Source organism: Vulpes lagopus, chromosome 2, assembly GCF_018345385.1.
Source record: "Vulpes lagopus strain Blue_001 chromosome 2, ASM1834538v1, whole genome shotgun sequence".
NCBI classification, from domain to species: Eukaryota; Metazoa; Chordata; class Mammalia; order Carnivora; family Canidae; genus Vulpes; species Vulpes lagopus.
This window is the reverse complement of record NC_054825.1, coordinates 54,448,594-54,461,347: the sequence shown is the minus strand read 5'-3', so window position 1 is coordinate 54,461,347 and position 12,754 is coordinate 54,448,594. Positions and strand designations below refer to the sequence as shown.

General features: G+C 42.8%; 1 protein-coding gene across 6 annotated transcripts in view; it reads left to right on the top strand.

The window, feature by feature from the left end:
• The window catches only part of TLN2 (talin 2), a 418,441-nt gene that overhangs the window by 275,322 nt on the left and 130,365 nt on the right, over positions 1-12,754 (top strand). For all 6 annotated transcript variants that reach the window (XM_041740721.1, XM_041740682.1, XM_041740692.1 and 3 more), the window contains 6 exons: positions 1,926-2,034; positions 2,742-2,950; positions 3,528-3,626; positions 7,439-7,606; positions 9,003-9,297; positions 10,619-10,785. In XM_041740721.1, the coding sequence (XP_041596655.1) occupies positions 1,926-2,034; positions 2,742-2,950; positions 3,528-3,626; positions 7,439-7,606; positions 9,003-9,297; positions 10,619-10,785 (1,047 nt within the window). The remainder of the gene's footprint in view (positions 1-1,925; positions 2,035-2,741; positions 2,951-3,527; positions 3,627-7,438; positions 7,607-9,002; positions 9,298-10,618; positions 10,786-12,754) is intronic.

Genomic DNA, 12,754 nt, shown 5'->3' with positions numbered 1-12,754 from the left:
GAACTTGGACTGTGAAGTCATATGATTTAGATTCAAATCCCAGTTCCACTGCTAGTATCTGTGTGAATCCAGGCAACTTACTCTCTCTAAGCTCCCATTTTGTCATGCATGCCTAGGGATCCTAATGAAGTCTTGTAATACAGTCGTGTGCAGAGTTGTTAGCACACTACCTAACCTAACCCAGCTCAATGAGTATTAGCTGTTATTATCAGTGCTTTTCAGACGTTAGCATACATCAATCTCCTGGAAGGCTTGTTAAAACAGATCACTAGGCTCTGCCCCCTTTTTTCTCAGTAGATCTGGGGTAGAGCCTGAGATTTTGCATTTGCAACAGATTCTCAGGTGTTCTCCTGCTCTCTAGGGACCATGCTTTAAGAACCACTTCCTTACTGGTCAGTTCTTCAGCAGGGCACAGGTAATTAGCTGCCTTCCTGTAGGTGCTGCTGCATGAAATTATCTAGCCCCTCCCTGCTCAGATTGTGGCCCATTGGCCAGCAGCATTGGCAAAACACAAGATCTCTTGAGATGTGGAATTTTAGGCCTTACCCCAACCTTCTGAATCAGAATCTGCATTTCATTGGAGTTCCCAACTCTTTGGTGTGCACATTACAGTTCATGGAACACTGGCTGGCACTGCCAACCTCAGCCCAGCTTTCCATGTTGGAAGTAGCTGTGAAGTTAAAAGAACCATGCCCAAGGCTCAGCTCAGACCAAATAAATCCTGTCTTTGTGGGTAGGGCCTGCTTTTTTTTTTTTATCTCCCCAGGTGGTTCTGATAGACAAATAGGACTGAAAACCACTCCATTAGGACAGACAGGTCCATCTTAGGCCAGGGCCAAGATGCAGTATGTAGTCTCATCTTGCCCAACCACGATAACTGTCCTCTGAGTCCTCCCTACATGCTGTGTTTTCCATTTGTGTACTTGTATACTTGCAGGTGCTGTTATACTCAGTGCTTTGTCTTCCAAGAACCTGAATTCATGAAACATGTTTCATGGGGGACCTTCAGAGTAGAAATACATAAGGCAGACACCTTCCCCTATCCAGCACTATTGTTTTGGGCTTAACACTCCTGCTTTACTAATTTTTAAAGCATTAGTATACCAAGAAAAAAATATTAGTGCTGGATGTATCCTAAATCTCAGTGAATGTTTTGGGAAGTAAATCAGCATCATATATTACCATAGGGTCATCACTATGAATGTAAATGATCACTTACTGGCTAAGTCCAGAAATGCCAGGAAATAGAGAATTTGCTATTTATACATTCCAGTGAACATAAAGTATAAGATCTGGAAAAGTTTTTAAGGACCACTGACTTCCTGCAGTAGAAGAAATGTAAGGCACAGGACCTAGATGTAATTTGCCTGAGGTCATGTCACTTGTCAGTGGTAGAGCTAAATCTAGAACAGAGGTCTTGACCCATCCCTCCTAGTCCTTCTGGGAAAGGTGCCACATCTATACCACATTCATGGTGTTTAACAAAAGTCTTTGTGCTGACACAGAGCACTCGTGAGCTGAAATGCTGTCATTCTAACCCTGCTCTCTAATAAAACAAGGTGGAAAAAAAAATAAAATAAGGTGGAAATTCACAACAGTTGTTGGTGCTGATATGTAACATTATTATGAGACATTAATTCTTCTCATTTTTTATTGAATTTACTTAAAGAGAGCCATATAGAATTTGTCTAAGATCCTAAAGAAAAAGCCATGGGGGGAGTATGGAGAATTTATATGCCATTCAGCATCAGTGAATGAGCCAGAAGCCCGTTAATGACATTGCTTAAGATGACTTAAAGGCTTTGTTGGTGCCAGCCCAGTAACAAGAGTACAGACAAAATGCTGGTCTCATTTTATGGCACGACCTCTCTGGTGTCCTGGGCAATCCCACGCAGTGACTGTCTTGCTCTTGTCTGGTTTTGCAGGCGTCACGGGTGTGGGTTCAGAATAAAGTTGATGAATCCAAACACGAAATCCACTCTCAGGTTGATGCGATCACAGCTGGAACAGCTTCAGTAGTTAACCTCACTGCTGGTGAGTCTCTGAGGGCTTTGTGCCGTGTTGTGGTTTTGCTTTAGAAACAATTACTGTTCCTTGATTGAAACAACAGATTTTCGTGGGACGAGAGGCTAGTCTATTTTTAGGTACTCTGAGTGCTTCAGGCACTTTTTCACGCTGACCCAGGAGAAAGGTGGGGAACATCTCATTCCTTTCTGTCGATATCATGCATCCTTCACCAAGCACTTCATAGCTCTCCTTATTGTTCACTGGTCTGCTAGATGTACTTCGAAGTGTATGGGAGCTAGTTTCTCCCTTTTGAGAGCTTGCAGTCTAAAACTGGGTTTAGAGGAATAGATCTATCCTGTGGGCTTCTTTAGTCTTATCCCACAGTACCCTCATGGCACAGCATGACTCCCACCTTGCACTGTTGGGTGAGAGCCCACGTATGTCTCGGCTTCACCGTGCAGTATTTCAGTGCTTCAGGAGCAGAGCTGACCTGCCTCAGCTGCTCCCTTTGGAACTGTACAGGTGTGGGCGCTCAGTATTTCAGTATAGGAGGCCTCCGGGCAAAAGGACTTTGGGAGGAGCAGCACCTTGGAGCCAGGGAGTCAGGCATCTCCCCGTGCATGGGCAGCTTTGTAGTCTGATCCCACAGTGTGAAGGCTCATGCCATCACTCATCTGGGCTTTCCTCACCCTTCACCGCTTTCCTTTGATGGTGACAGCCCTTCTGTGTCCCAGGTGACCCTGCAGACACTGACTACACAGCAGTGGGATGTGCAATCACCACCATTTCCTCCAACCTGACGGAGATGTCCAAGGGTGTGAAGCTGTTGGCCGCTCTGATGGACGATGAGGTGGGCAGTGGGGAGGACTTGCTCCGAGCTGCGAGGACCCTTGCAGGGGCAGTGTCAGACTTGCTGAAAGCCGTGCAGCCTACTTCTGGAGAGGTGAGCTCTGGGGGCAAGCAGTCACTCGGGTTCCGATGAGGCAGGTGCAGCCTGGAGCACTACTGGGCTCTTGCTCCCAAAGCTGTTCTTCCCATATTATATATTATCATATTATTATATGGGACATATTATCATACTGTGGGATTTGGAGAACTGGGCACAGAATCTATGGTTTGACTTTTGGGACCAGTTGAGCTTTTAGTAAGAAACCTGCCTACCCCCTCACCCCAGGGTACTTGATTAGATTCAGCCTCATAAACTAACACACATGGTCAGTACACATTTGAAGGGGATACATGTTGGTCCCCAAATTCCCATAAAGTGTATATCACCTTCCTACCAGCTGAGCAAGACTCATTGGCTGAACATTTCAAATCGATCTACCCATTACTGGTTTGTGAACCATCAGGCATTTCTTTGCACAGATTTTATCAGGATATTTAGGTCTCCCATCTGGCAGATAGTATGAGATTCTAGGTGCAGGAGAGCCAGTCCCTCATGATTCCTCTCCCTGCACTGCTGTCTGATGCCACTGTGAGGAAATACATTTTCTTTCCAACCAGTGTGTGTTTTTCAGCCTCGACAGACAGTTTTGACTGCTGCTGGAAGCATTGGACAAGCCAGTGGGGATCTTCTGAGACAGATCGGAGAGAATGAGACCGATGAGCGATTCCAGGTAAGATATTTGCAGCCCATAATTTTGGAAAGGAGTCTAAGTGATGGTCTAGACTCAAGCAGGAAGAATGTATGAGAAACTAAATCTTGGTTGGGCTCTCAAGAATAAGATTGAGGAGGATTTTTAGGGGGGTGGGGTCTTTGTTAATTTTTTACTTAATTTTCAATTAAAAAACACTTCATTTACATATCATGCATCATTGCTGTGAAACGCTTATGTAGCTATTCTCACTGGTCAGTATGTTGGACATTCATTAAACACAAAAGTGGAGGGAATAATGACATGAACTCCCTTGTATCTACTGTCCAGGCTCTATACTTATCAACTCACGGCTGGTCTTGTTTCATCTTCTGGGGGCATTTTTTAACCTCATAATTCTGAAGTCCACAAAAAAGAGAAAAAATGTGCACTCCCATAGCAGAGGTTCTCCTTTGTATTTAGAGATGGGTCTGTTGTCTGCGTCTTATTCAAAGCCAGCATGGTGGGGACATTTTTTTCTTTCTGTCACTCTTCTTGTTCTGTACCAAGGATATATGCCATCTGTCCTCTGGTGCACAGCTGTAGCCACTGCTTGCAGCTGGTTTAGTGGGCTGCCAACTCAGAGAGGAGCTCAGCTTGTCTGCCTCTTTTCCCAGCCACCACAGATGAGAGGAGCTCCAGGCTGCAATGAACTTGTCTTCTCACGTACTTGTGGGCAGATGCCCTTCCTGCCTTTCTCCAACTCGTAAGACCTGATTTTAAGTAGCATAGAACTACATTCTAATGAAACTTACAGTTCGAGCCCAAGTTCTCTGGAACACGGCCTTTTCCAAATCCTATGTCAGGGAGTTGGGGAATTTCATAGCATTCAGAATAAAAAGATCATTCAAGGTCATTCAGCTTTACTTGTAGAATTCAAGTTTCTTGCTTCATGAGTGGCAGTTTTGTGTGCTATTTTAATCTGGAAATACCAAGCTCCATCTATACAAGATGTGTCAGTTACATTAAGACATGGTTATATTGTGATACATGGACCTTGCATCTCCTCTACTTTCCACACACCTGTGGTACTGGGGCCCGAGGGCTCATTAATATCCTGTAATGCACTAAGACGGTCAGTGTTGTAACATTCATGTCAGGATGGAGGGTGAACCCCGTATGGGGTGGTAGTAGTATTCCTGGAAGCCCTTTCTATGCTGGGATGGCCAGCAGTCACTTAACTTGAAAGAGAATTTATAGCAGACCACATAAATAGATTCCACTAAATTCAAGCTGTGACCCAGTCCTGACGTCCCCTTAGCCAGATCCCCAAACTGCATTTATACTGGCAATTGCTTTTTGTATTAGAGCAGGTAATTCTTTGTAGGCAGGCACCTACTTAAGAAAGTAAATGTGAGATTCAGCTTTTGGCTTACTAGGCTTAATTAACTTGAAGTAGTCAACTAGCTTTCCTCAAAAATATTACTGCTTTCCCCATAGTGTTTGGAAAGTTTGAAAAGAAAGTCACAGTTCTTCCTGAAGACATTGCATGCGTCCTTGTATTGCTGAAAACTTTTTGTTTTCTTTTTCTCTTTGACAGATTGTTACCATCACATAAAAATGCAAACTCTGTGCTTCCTGTTGTTTCTATTTAGACGTGCTAGGAGAACAGGTTCAGGTTCATGGTATGGTCCTAAAGAGGCTTTCTTAACAGAGAAAGGCCTGGCTTGAATGCATAACATTTCTATAAGATCTCTGGGCAAACATCAGTACAGTAGGGTAAATCCTGCACCCTCCTCCTGTTAGGAACAGCCCCTAGCTGACTGACACTGTGCTTCTTATGCACTATTTTTCTGATTCTTGAGATCTTATCTTAGAGCTTTTCTTGGGTTCTCAATGTACTGCATGTTCCCAGAGTTAACAAAGATTTATTTTACACAGGCTACATAATAGTGGTCTTGTTGAAAGGTTTGACAAAGGCCTTGTCAGTGACTATGGCTGTAGTATCACATTCTTTTTCTAACTGTATTTTTTTTGGACAATATTAATAGGAGGAACAGGATTTCTTTAAATTGGCCTAACAAAGCCCTTTAGAACAATTGTGAATCTACACGACCAAATCTTGGTCCCTCTGTGAAAAGATGAATTCATATCACCTGAAAGAATACAATGACCCACTTTGAAAAGATATTTTTAAAAGTCTTGTAAATAATTTGTGACATTCAAGTTGAGAGTGTTCACTGAGCGTTGAGATAGGTGTTTGAGAACCGAAACTCTGCAGGCCATGGTTGGAGCACTTTCTAAAAGTTATGTGGCCACTCAGATCCCAAAGGGCATCTTCAGCTTTTGACACCTCAGGCTTTGCTTTTTCCTTGGACATTGAGTAAACATCAGAAACCTAAAATAAAGACTGGACTAAGCTGTTCCTTTCAGACTGCTTGGTTTTTGTCCATTTTAAAATCTGCCTATGTGGTAGTTTATGGGTTTCTGATTTGCCTGGATAGCATATAGTTTCTGCTCTGTGTAATGCCGTGCAGGCTGAGCACTCCAATCTATCTTCTCATAAAATATCTCCTTGTAAAGACTCTGTGGGTGCCCTTTGCATTCAGAATCAAAAGTGCTTTTCATTATCTGATGAATTAATAAAGACTTCTGACCACATTTCCTCTGGGAGAAAGCCTTGACATGTTTGTTCAAAATAAAAATGGCTCATATGTTTGGGATTTGTTTGGGAAGGCATTTCCAAACCAAATAAACTACCTTCAATACTAAAAGCAAAGAAGCAAATTAAATGTTAACAGTGGTTATATTTCAGGTCACACAGACGGGTGACAAATCTGGTGGGCTAAATCAAAGGATTCTCCATCCTGCAGACAGAATGCCTTTTTGTTGAGTTGTAGCATAAACTGATCTATAAAGGCTCAAAGCTCCTTGCATCTTCAGTGAGGTCGTAGCTTGTAGCTAGTTTATTTATGCAGGCTCCCTTTCGGCTTCTCATAATAATTTAATCCCCATCCAGAATACTACAGAACACTGAGAATAATTTATGTTCAGAGCACTGCTCGCTCAGCTCTTGAGCTGTAGGTATTTTCTGTGCGTGTCCAACATTGCCCTCTGGAGGCAGAAATGGGGCTGAATTTCTAAAGGTAACTTGGATCCTTGTGCAAAACAGAAATCCTAATAAGAAATTTTCAAGTGGCAGGGCATGATGACTTATAGGGCATGAATTCTATCCTTCCTGCAGCATGCTGTATTTATGGCATCTGGATATATTTCCAGCTTTTCTTGATCTACTGCATTGACCACATATTCAAGAGACTTAATCGAAACTCTCTATATTGGAGAAGTACATGAATGTGAATCAGTGGTTAAAAATAAAAACCCTCCCCTGAAATCACCCTATTTTAGATTTAAACCTTATGCTTGGGATGACTGAGTGGCTCAGAGGTTGAGCGGCTATCTTTGGCTCAGGGCATGATCCCGGGGTTGGGAATCAAGTCCCACATCGGGCTCCTTGCAGGGAGCCTGCTGCTCCCTCTGCCTATGTCTCTGCCTCTCGGTGTATGTGTGTCTCTCATGAATAAATAAATAAAATCTTTAAAAAAAATAAACCTTATGCTACTTAATGTATAGGAGACTATATAATTAGGACACAAGTCTCTTTCTTTATGTTTAAGAAAAAGTTGACATTTTAGAAAAATAAGTGGAAAGAATATCCTTATGAAGCACTGGAAAGAAAAGTTCAAATGGGATTTTAATAAAATGTTTAAGTGTATACCACATTTATTTCTAGGCTGTGAAAAGTGATAAAAAAAAAAAAAAGTAAATAACCTGCTTTTTGTTCCCTATCTTAGGATGTTTTAATGAGTTTGGCCAAAGCTGTTGCCAATGCTGCTGCCATGTTGGTATTAAAGGCGAAGAATGTTGCCCAAGTAGCTGAAGACACAGTCCTACAGAACAGGGTGATTGCTGCTGCTACCCAGTGTGCGCTCTCTACATCCCAACTTGTAGCATGTGCCAAGGTAAGCTGGCTGGCAATCTGGGCCCTTTCTTCAAAGTGTCACATGCTCTGATTGGCCACCAGTCCCTGGGGGAAAACAGAGGCAAAATTTGTTAAAATTGAGATATAGAGCTTGCTTCAGGTGTTGTCTTTTAGATGACCCGATAGGATTTTGACATTAACTGCCCCATTGTGCGTTTATCATTTGCCATTTCTACTTGCAGATTACCATGTCTCCCCCTTGGACTCCTCACTGTGCGTTAGTTACACCTGCACACAAGGTGTTCTTGCACTGTACAAAAATGCAGTACAGCATCATGAATGGGTTCATAGGTAATCTGCCGATTTGGGAGAGCGCCTTTTGTGCTGTGCGGTGTTATAGAGTGAGGGTAATCAGGATTAAGTTCATGGTTGCCAGTTAGGCTGTGCGTGCTCTGAGTGTCAAACTTTATCTTGTTAAGCACCTCGTTCCCAGTTTGCTAAAGAGGGAACCACTGTCCCCTACATGTTCGTAAGAAGCTTGCGGCCAAACTCACAAGTGGCAGAGCCACAACCAGGGTAGTCTCAGGCCTGTCTGGTTTCACATACTCTTTCCTCACCACCATGTATGTATTCACACATCAGAAGATGGGAGGTGTCTGTCTTCTCAACTTGATGATGTAACATGTTCTATAGATCCGGGACTGGCTTAACCTGGCATTTCCTATCCCGTGGCGGGATTTGCAGTGTCAGGTGGAGGTGTCCTGAGTTACCGTTCCTGCTTTCCTCATATACCCTCCAAGGACCCACAGATAACGACAGAATCCCCGTGTCCTTTATTTTTATTTTAAAAATTTTTTATTTATTTATGATAGTCACACAGAGAGAGAGAGAGAGAGAGGCAGAGACATAGACAGAGGGAGAAGCAGGCTCCATGCACCAGGAGCCCGACATGGGACTTGATCCCGGGTCTCCAGGATCGCGCCGTGGGCCAAAGGCAGGCGCCAAACCGCTGCGCCACCCAGGGTTTCCCCCCCCCCCCCCGCCCCGTGTCCTTTAAAGTACCAAGAGGTGCAGAGTTCCAGATGTCTCTGTAAAAGAAATACAATTCCCTTAGGTAGTCTTATTATTCCTGGCTCAGGGAGCTCAACTTAGAGGTTCCTAAAGGAAGAGGCACGACATAAATACCAGAAATTTCTCCCTAGGGAAGAAGTTAGGAGTATAGTTACATATCACTAATGAAGATAAAAATTAGTGGGCATCAAAAGTCACCAAGATAGAGTGAAGTCGTGAAGTATGAGAAACCACAGTGATGGTTGAGTTTAATCCCTGGTCCTCTAAGTAAGGAACCACAACACAGAGCAGGAAAGGAGTTAGTGGAAATGTTCTTGCTCAGTGGGGACCACTCATGCCCAAAACCTGCTCCTCTGTCACTTTAGGTGGTAAGCCCCACCATCAGCTCCCCTGTGTGCCAGGAGCAGCTGATCGAAGCAGGGAAGCTGGTGGACCGCTCAGTGGAGAACTGTGTCCGCGCCTGCCAGGCAGCCACTGATGACAGCGAGCTCCTGAAGCAGGTCAGCGCAGCAGCCAGTGTGGTCAGCCAGGCCCTGCACGACCTCCTGCAGCATGTACGACAGTTTGCCAGCCGAGGCGAGCCCATCGGCCGCTACGACCAGGCCACCGACACCATCATGTGTGTCACCGAGAGCATCTTCAGCTCCATGGGCGATGCTGGTGAGGGGACGATGCTGTGGGTACACGGGTCAGCTTGGGGTTTCACTGTGGTGACGATTGTAAGGAAGGTGACGGCTGCCTGGCGAGGGCGAGTTGTCATCAGCCCCTGTCAGAGATTTCCTCACTGAGGCAGTGGAAGACTCTGAATGGGCCCATCTGTATCCTCCTTACATGATTTAAGAAGATACAAATACTCTGCACACTTGGATTTTTATTGGTTTTGTTTTTTAATAAACCTTTTATTTTGGAATACTTTCACACTTGCAGAAAAGTTACAGAGGTGTTAGAGAGTTCTTATATACTCTTCCCATTTTCCCTCATGTTTCGCATCTTGTCTAATCCACAGCACACTTGTCAGAAATAAGAACCTTGGTGCTTAACTGTTCACTACTGACATGATTCAGATTTCACCAGTTTTTCCACTTATGTCCTTTCAAAATCCTAGGATACAATCCATGATACCTTAAATTTAGTACATTTTTATTTTTAAATCAAAAGATTTAAGATTTAATCAAGAGATTTTAAAGCTTTTTTCCCCCCTTAATGTCAGAATGTTTTGGCATCCTTCTCAAATGATCTTTGGGAGAGGAAAAAAACCCTTGCCTTTGAGTAGCTTTATTTTAAATGTTTACTTTTATACCCCTCCTACTTCTAAAAGAAAATTGAAATAGATATCAGTAAAATCACAGGAACAGTAAAACCAAACACTTACTAATAATAAGATCAAGACCAGTACTGGGAAGAAAAGGGTGAGCAAACAGAAAACTGAGAGGGAAAGCTGAGCCAAGGCAAATCTTAGTAATTGAGCATGAAACTGGGGTCCGTGCTTCCTATTAGTGAGAGCCAAATGACACAAATACAGTGGATCATGCGATATTATTCGTCTGGAGTTAGGTAACATACAAATGTTTTCAGATTTTAAAGATAATTTTATGCCATTATACAGAGTTTATTATAAGGGCTTTTAGGTAAGTGGTTCTTGAAGTGAGATAAATAATATTTTCTAAATAAATATTTATTGAATCACATGGTAAATCCACATAATTTTGTTCCCTGCCTTCCCTTTCAAAATAATTTCTCTTTGCTTAGTTGTGTCCCATTTATTAGTTCAAGATGAAACTTGGATGTTTTGGGAGTCAATAGTCTTGATAGCCAGTAGGAGTTATTTTCTGTCCTGGGTCTAAATGGACTGCATTGCTTAGGACCAGAGCTTGGGGGCTCCCTTCTCTCTCTTCCTCTTGCCAGAGTGGAGACTAGGCTGTGCTGGTTTTGAGCTTCAGAAAGCAGACAAACAGATGGCATTCTCAATCCCGTTCCATAGGTGAAATGGTACGCCAGGCCCGGGTCCTGGCGCAGGCTACCTCAGATCTCGTCAATGCCATGAGATCAGATGCAGAAGCTGAAATCGACATGGAAAATTCAAAGAAGCTCCTGGCAGCAGCAAAACTCCTGGCTGACTCCACCGCTCGCATGGTGGAAGCTGCAAAGGTATGACATTGGATTTGTTGAGTTGAAAATGGACATTATTAAGAGCTGGGATTTGGAAGGTACCCTGAAGATAAAGAATGGTCAGCTGAGTGTGCGTTTTTGTTGCTTAAAACCTATATGGTTTTGTGACCTTGATCCTTGTTGCATTGGGAAACAATGGAGAAGGGCATGGAACGTGAGAATAATACTTTTTGAAGGGAGTGGTACTGACTCAGCAATAGACAACAGAGTCTCTGCTTAGTGAGCCTTCTCTCTGTCCATTGGGTTATCACCATCAGCTTATTGCAAATGGTGATTAAACTTGAGATTTTCAACAGCGGATTCACTTAGGGCCTGTTCTTTTGCCTGAAACCTTAATATTACTTTGTCCTCCATTTGACTTCTCAACTGAACTCCTATCAAGATTTTACATAGTGGAGTGCTTCCTGCCTCACTGTTCTTCAAATCCCAGTAGCAGTTTTAAATATTATATAACAGCTTGAATGAATAGTTAAGAGTCAGCTTTCTGCTTTTTGACAGCTAGGCTTCAGCGTGCTGCTTCTAAAAGCCAGTGATTCTTATCCCAGGGCTCTGTTTCAGAGCCCCCCCGCCCCCTCCCCCCAAACCTTGAAATGCACGTGTCTCGGTTCTGCCCCCAAAGATCCTGATTCACAAGGTCACTGGTAAGGCTGTGTGTGTATATGCAAGTCAGTTCCACAGGAGTTTCTGAGGCCTATCTCTAGGTGAGAACTGTATTAAATGGAGAAGGCTGTATTTTCCTATGTTTTTCTTTTTCTTATTATGCACCTAACATGTTTTGGTGGAATTAATAGAAAATGCAGATAAATTTAAATTAAATAAAAATCATCTTCAACTTCATATGCCTAAGATCACACGTGTAATGTATTTCTAGACATTTAAGATGCATTAAAAGCCCACACATCTCCCTGACCTCCAACAGAATACCAGTGCCTCTCAAGCTACCTAGCGTGTGAATTCTTGCATTTAAAATGTGTTATGACATGCAACAAATCATATAGACCTTCCTTGACTGACTTACTATTATAGTCCCTTTGGTACTGTGGTTTCTTGGAGATACTTCATGAGTGAGATGAAGAAAAACCCAAGGAGGGGTGGACAGGGTCTGAACTTCCTTCCTTTATGCCCCAAGCCCTATTTCATCTGAGAAGCTCTGCCCTTAACCATCCCTTTCAGCCAAAAATACATACTAGGGTTTTGTGCAGTAGTTAATTTCTTTATGGTTTTTACGAATTCTGCCCCGAGCCCTTCTAAGTCTAAGCATAGCCATTTTAAGCAAAATTTCATGTGCACAAAAATTAATTGGCAGACTAGAAAGAACCTTAGTGTAAAATCTGATCAATCCCTATTTAACAAATAGGCAAATTAAAACTCAAGAAGACTAAGCCTACTCTCACATAATCAATATTGAGCCAGGGCCAGTGTGTGTATATTTGTTTCTAGATATGCAGCGTTCACCAGACCTTATTGAATGTATCAAGTTACCAGAAACTTGTTTTTTGTTTTTTTGTTCTTTTTTTTTAGAAATTTATTTTTTTTATTTTTATTTTTTTTATGATAGTCACATACACACAGAGAGAGAGAGAGAGAGGCAGAGACACAGGCAGAGGGAGAAGCAGGCTCCATGCACTGGGAGCCCGATGTGGGATTCGATCCCGGGTCTCCAGGATCGTGCCCTGGGCCAAAGGCAGGCACCAAACTGCTGCGCCACCCAGGGATCCCCAGAAACTTGTTTAAGTATTTATTTTTGATTATTTATATCAGATGGGACAATGGTTAAGTGTTTCATAAATTCTTTTAGTTAAAATTTGTCACTTGGACTTCATGACAGTATTTTAATTTGCTGGATTTTGTTGAAGAGCCTATGATGGTTAGAGCTCAAAAAATAGATTTAATGTGCAGGAAAAAAATACATTTCATAATCAGTAACTAAGATTCCAGGCCAAGATTA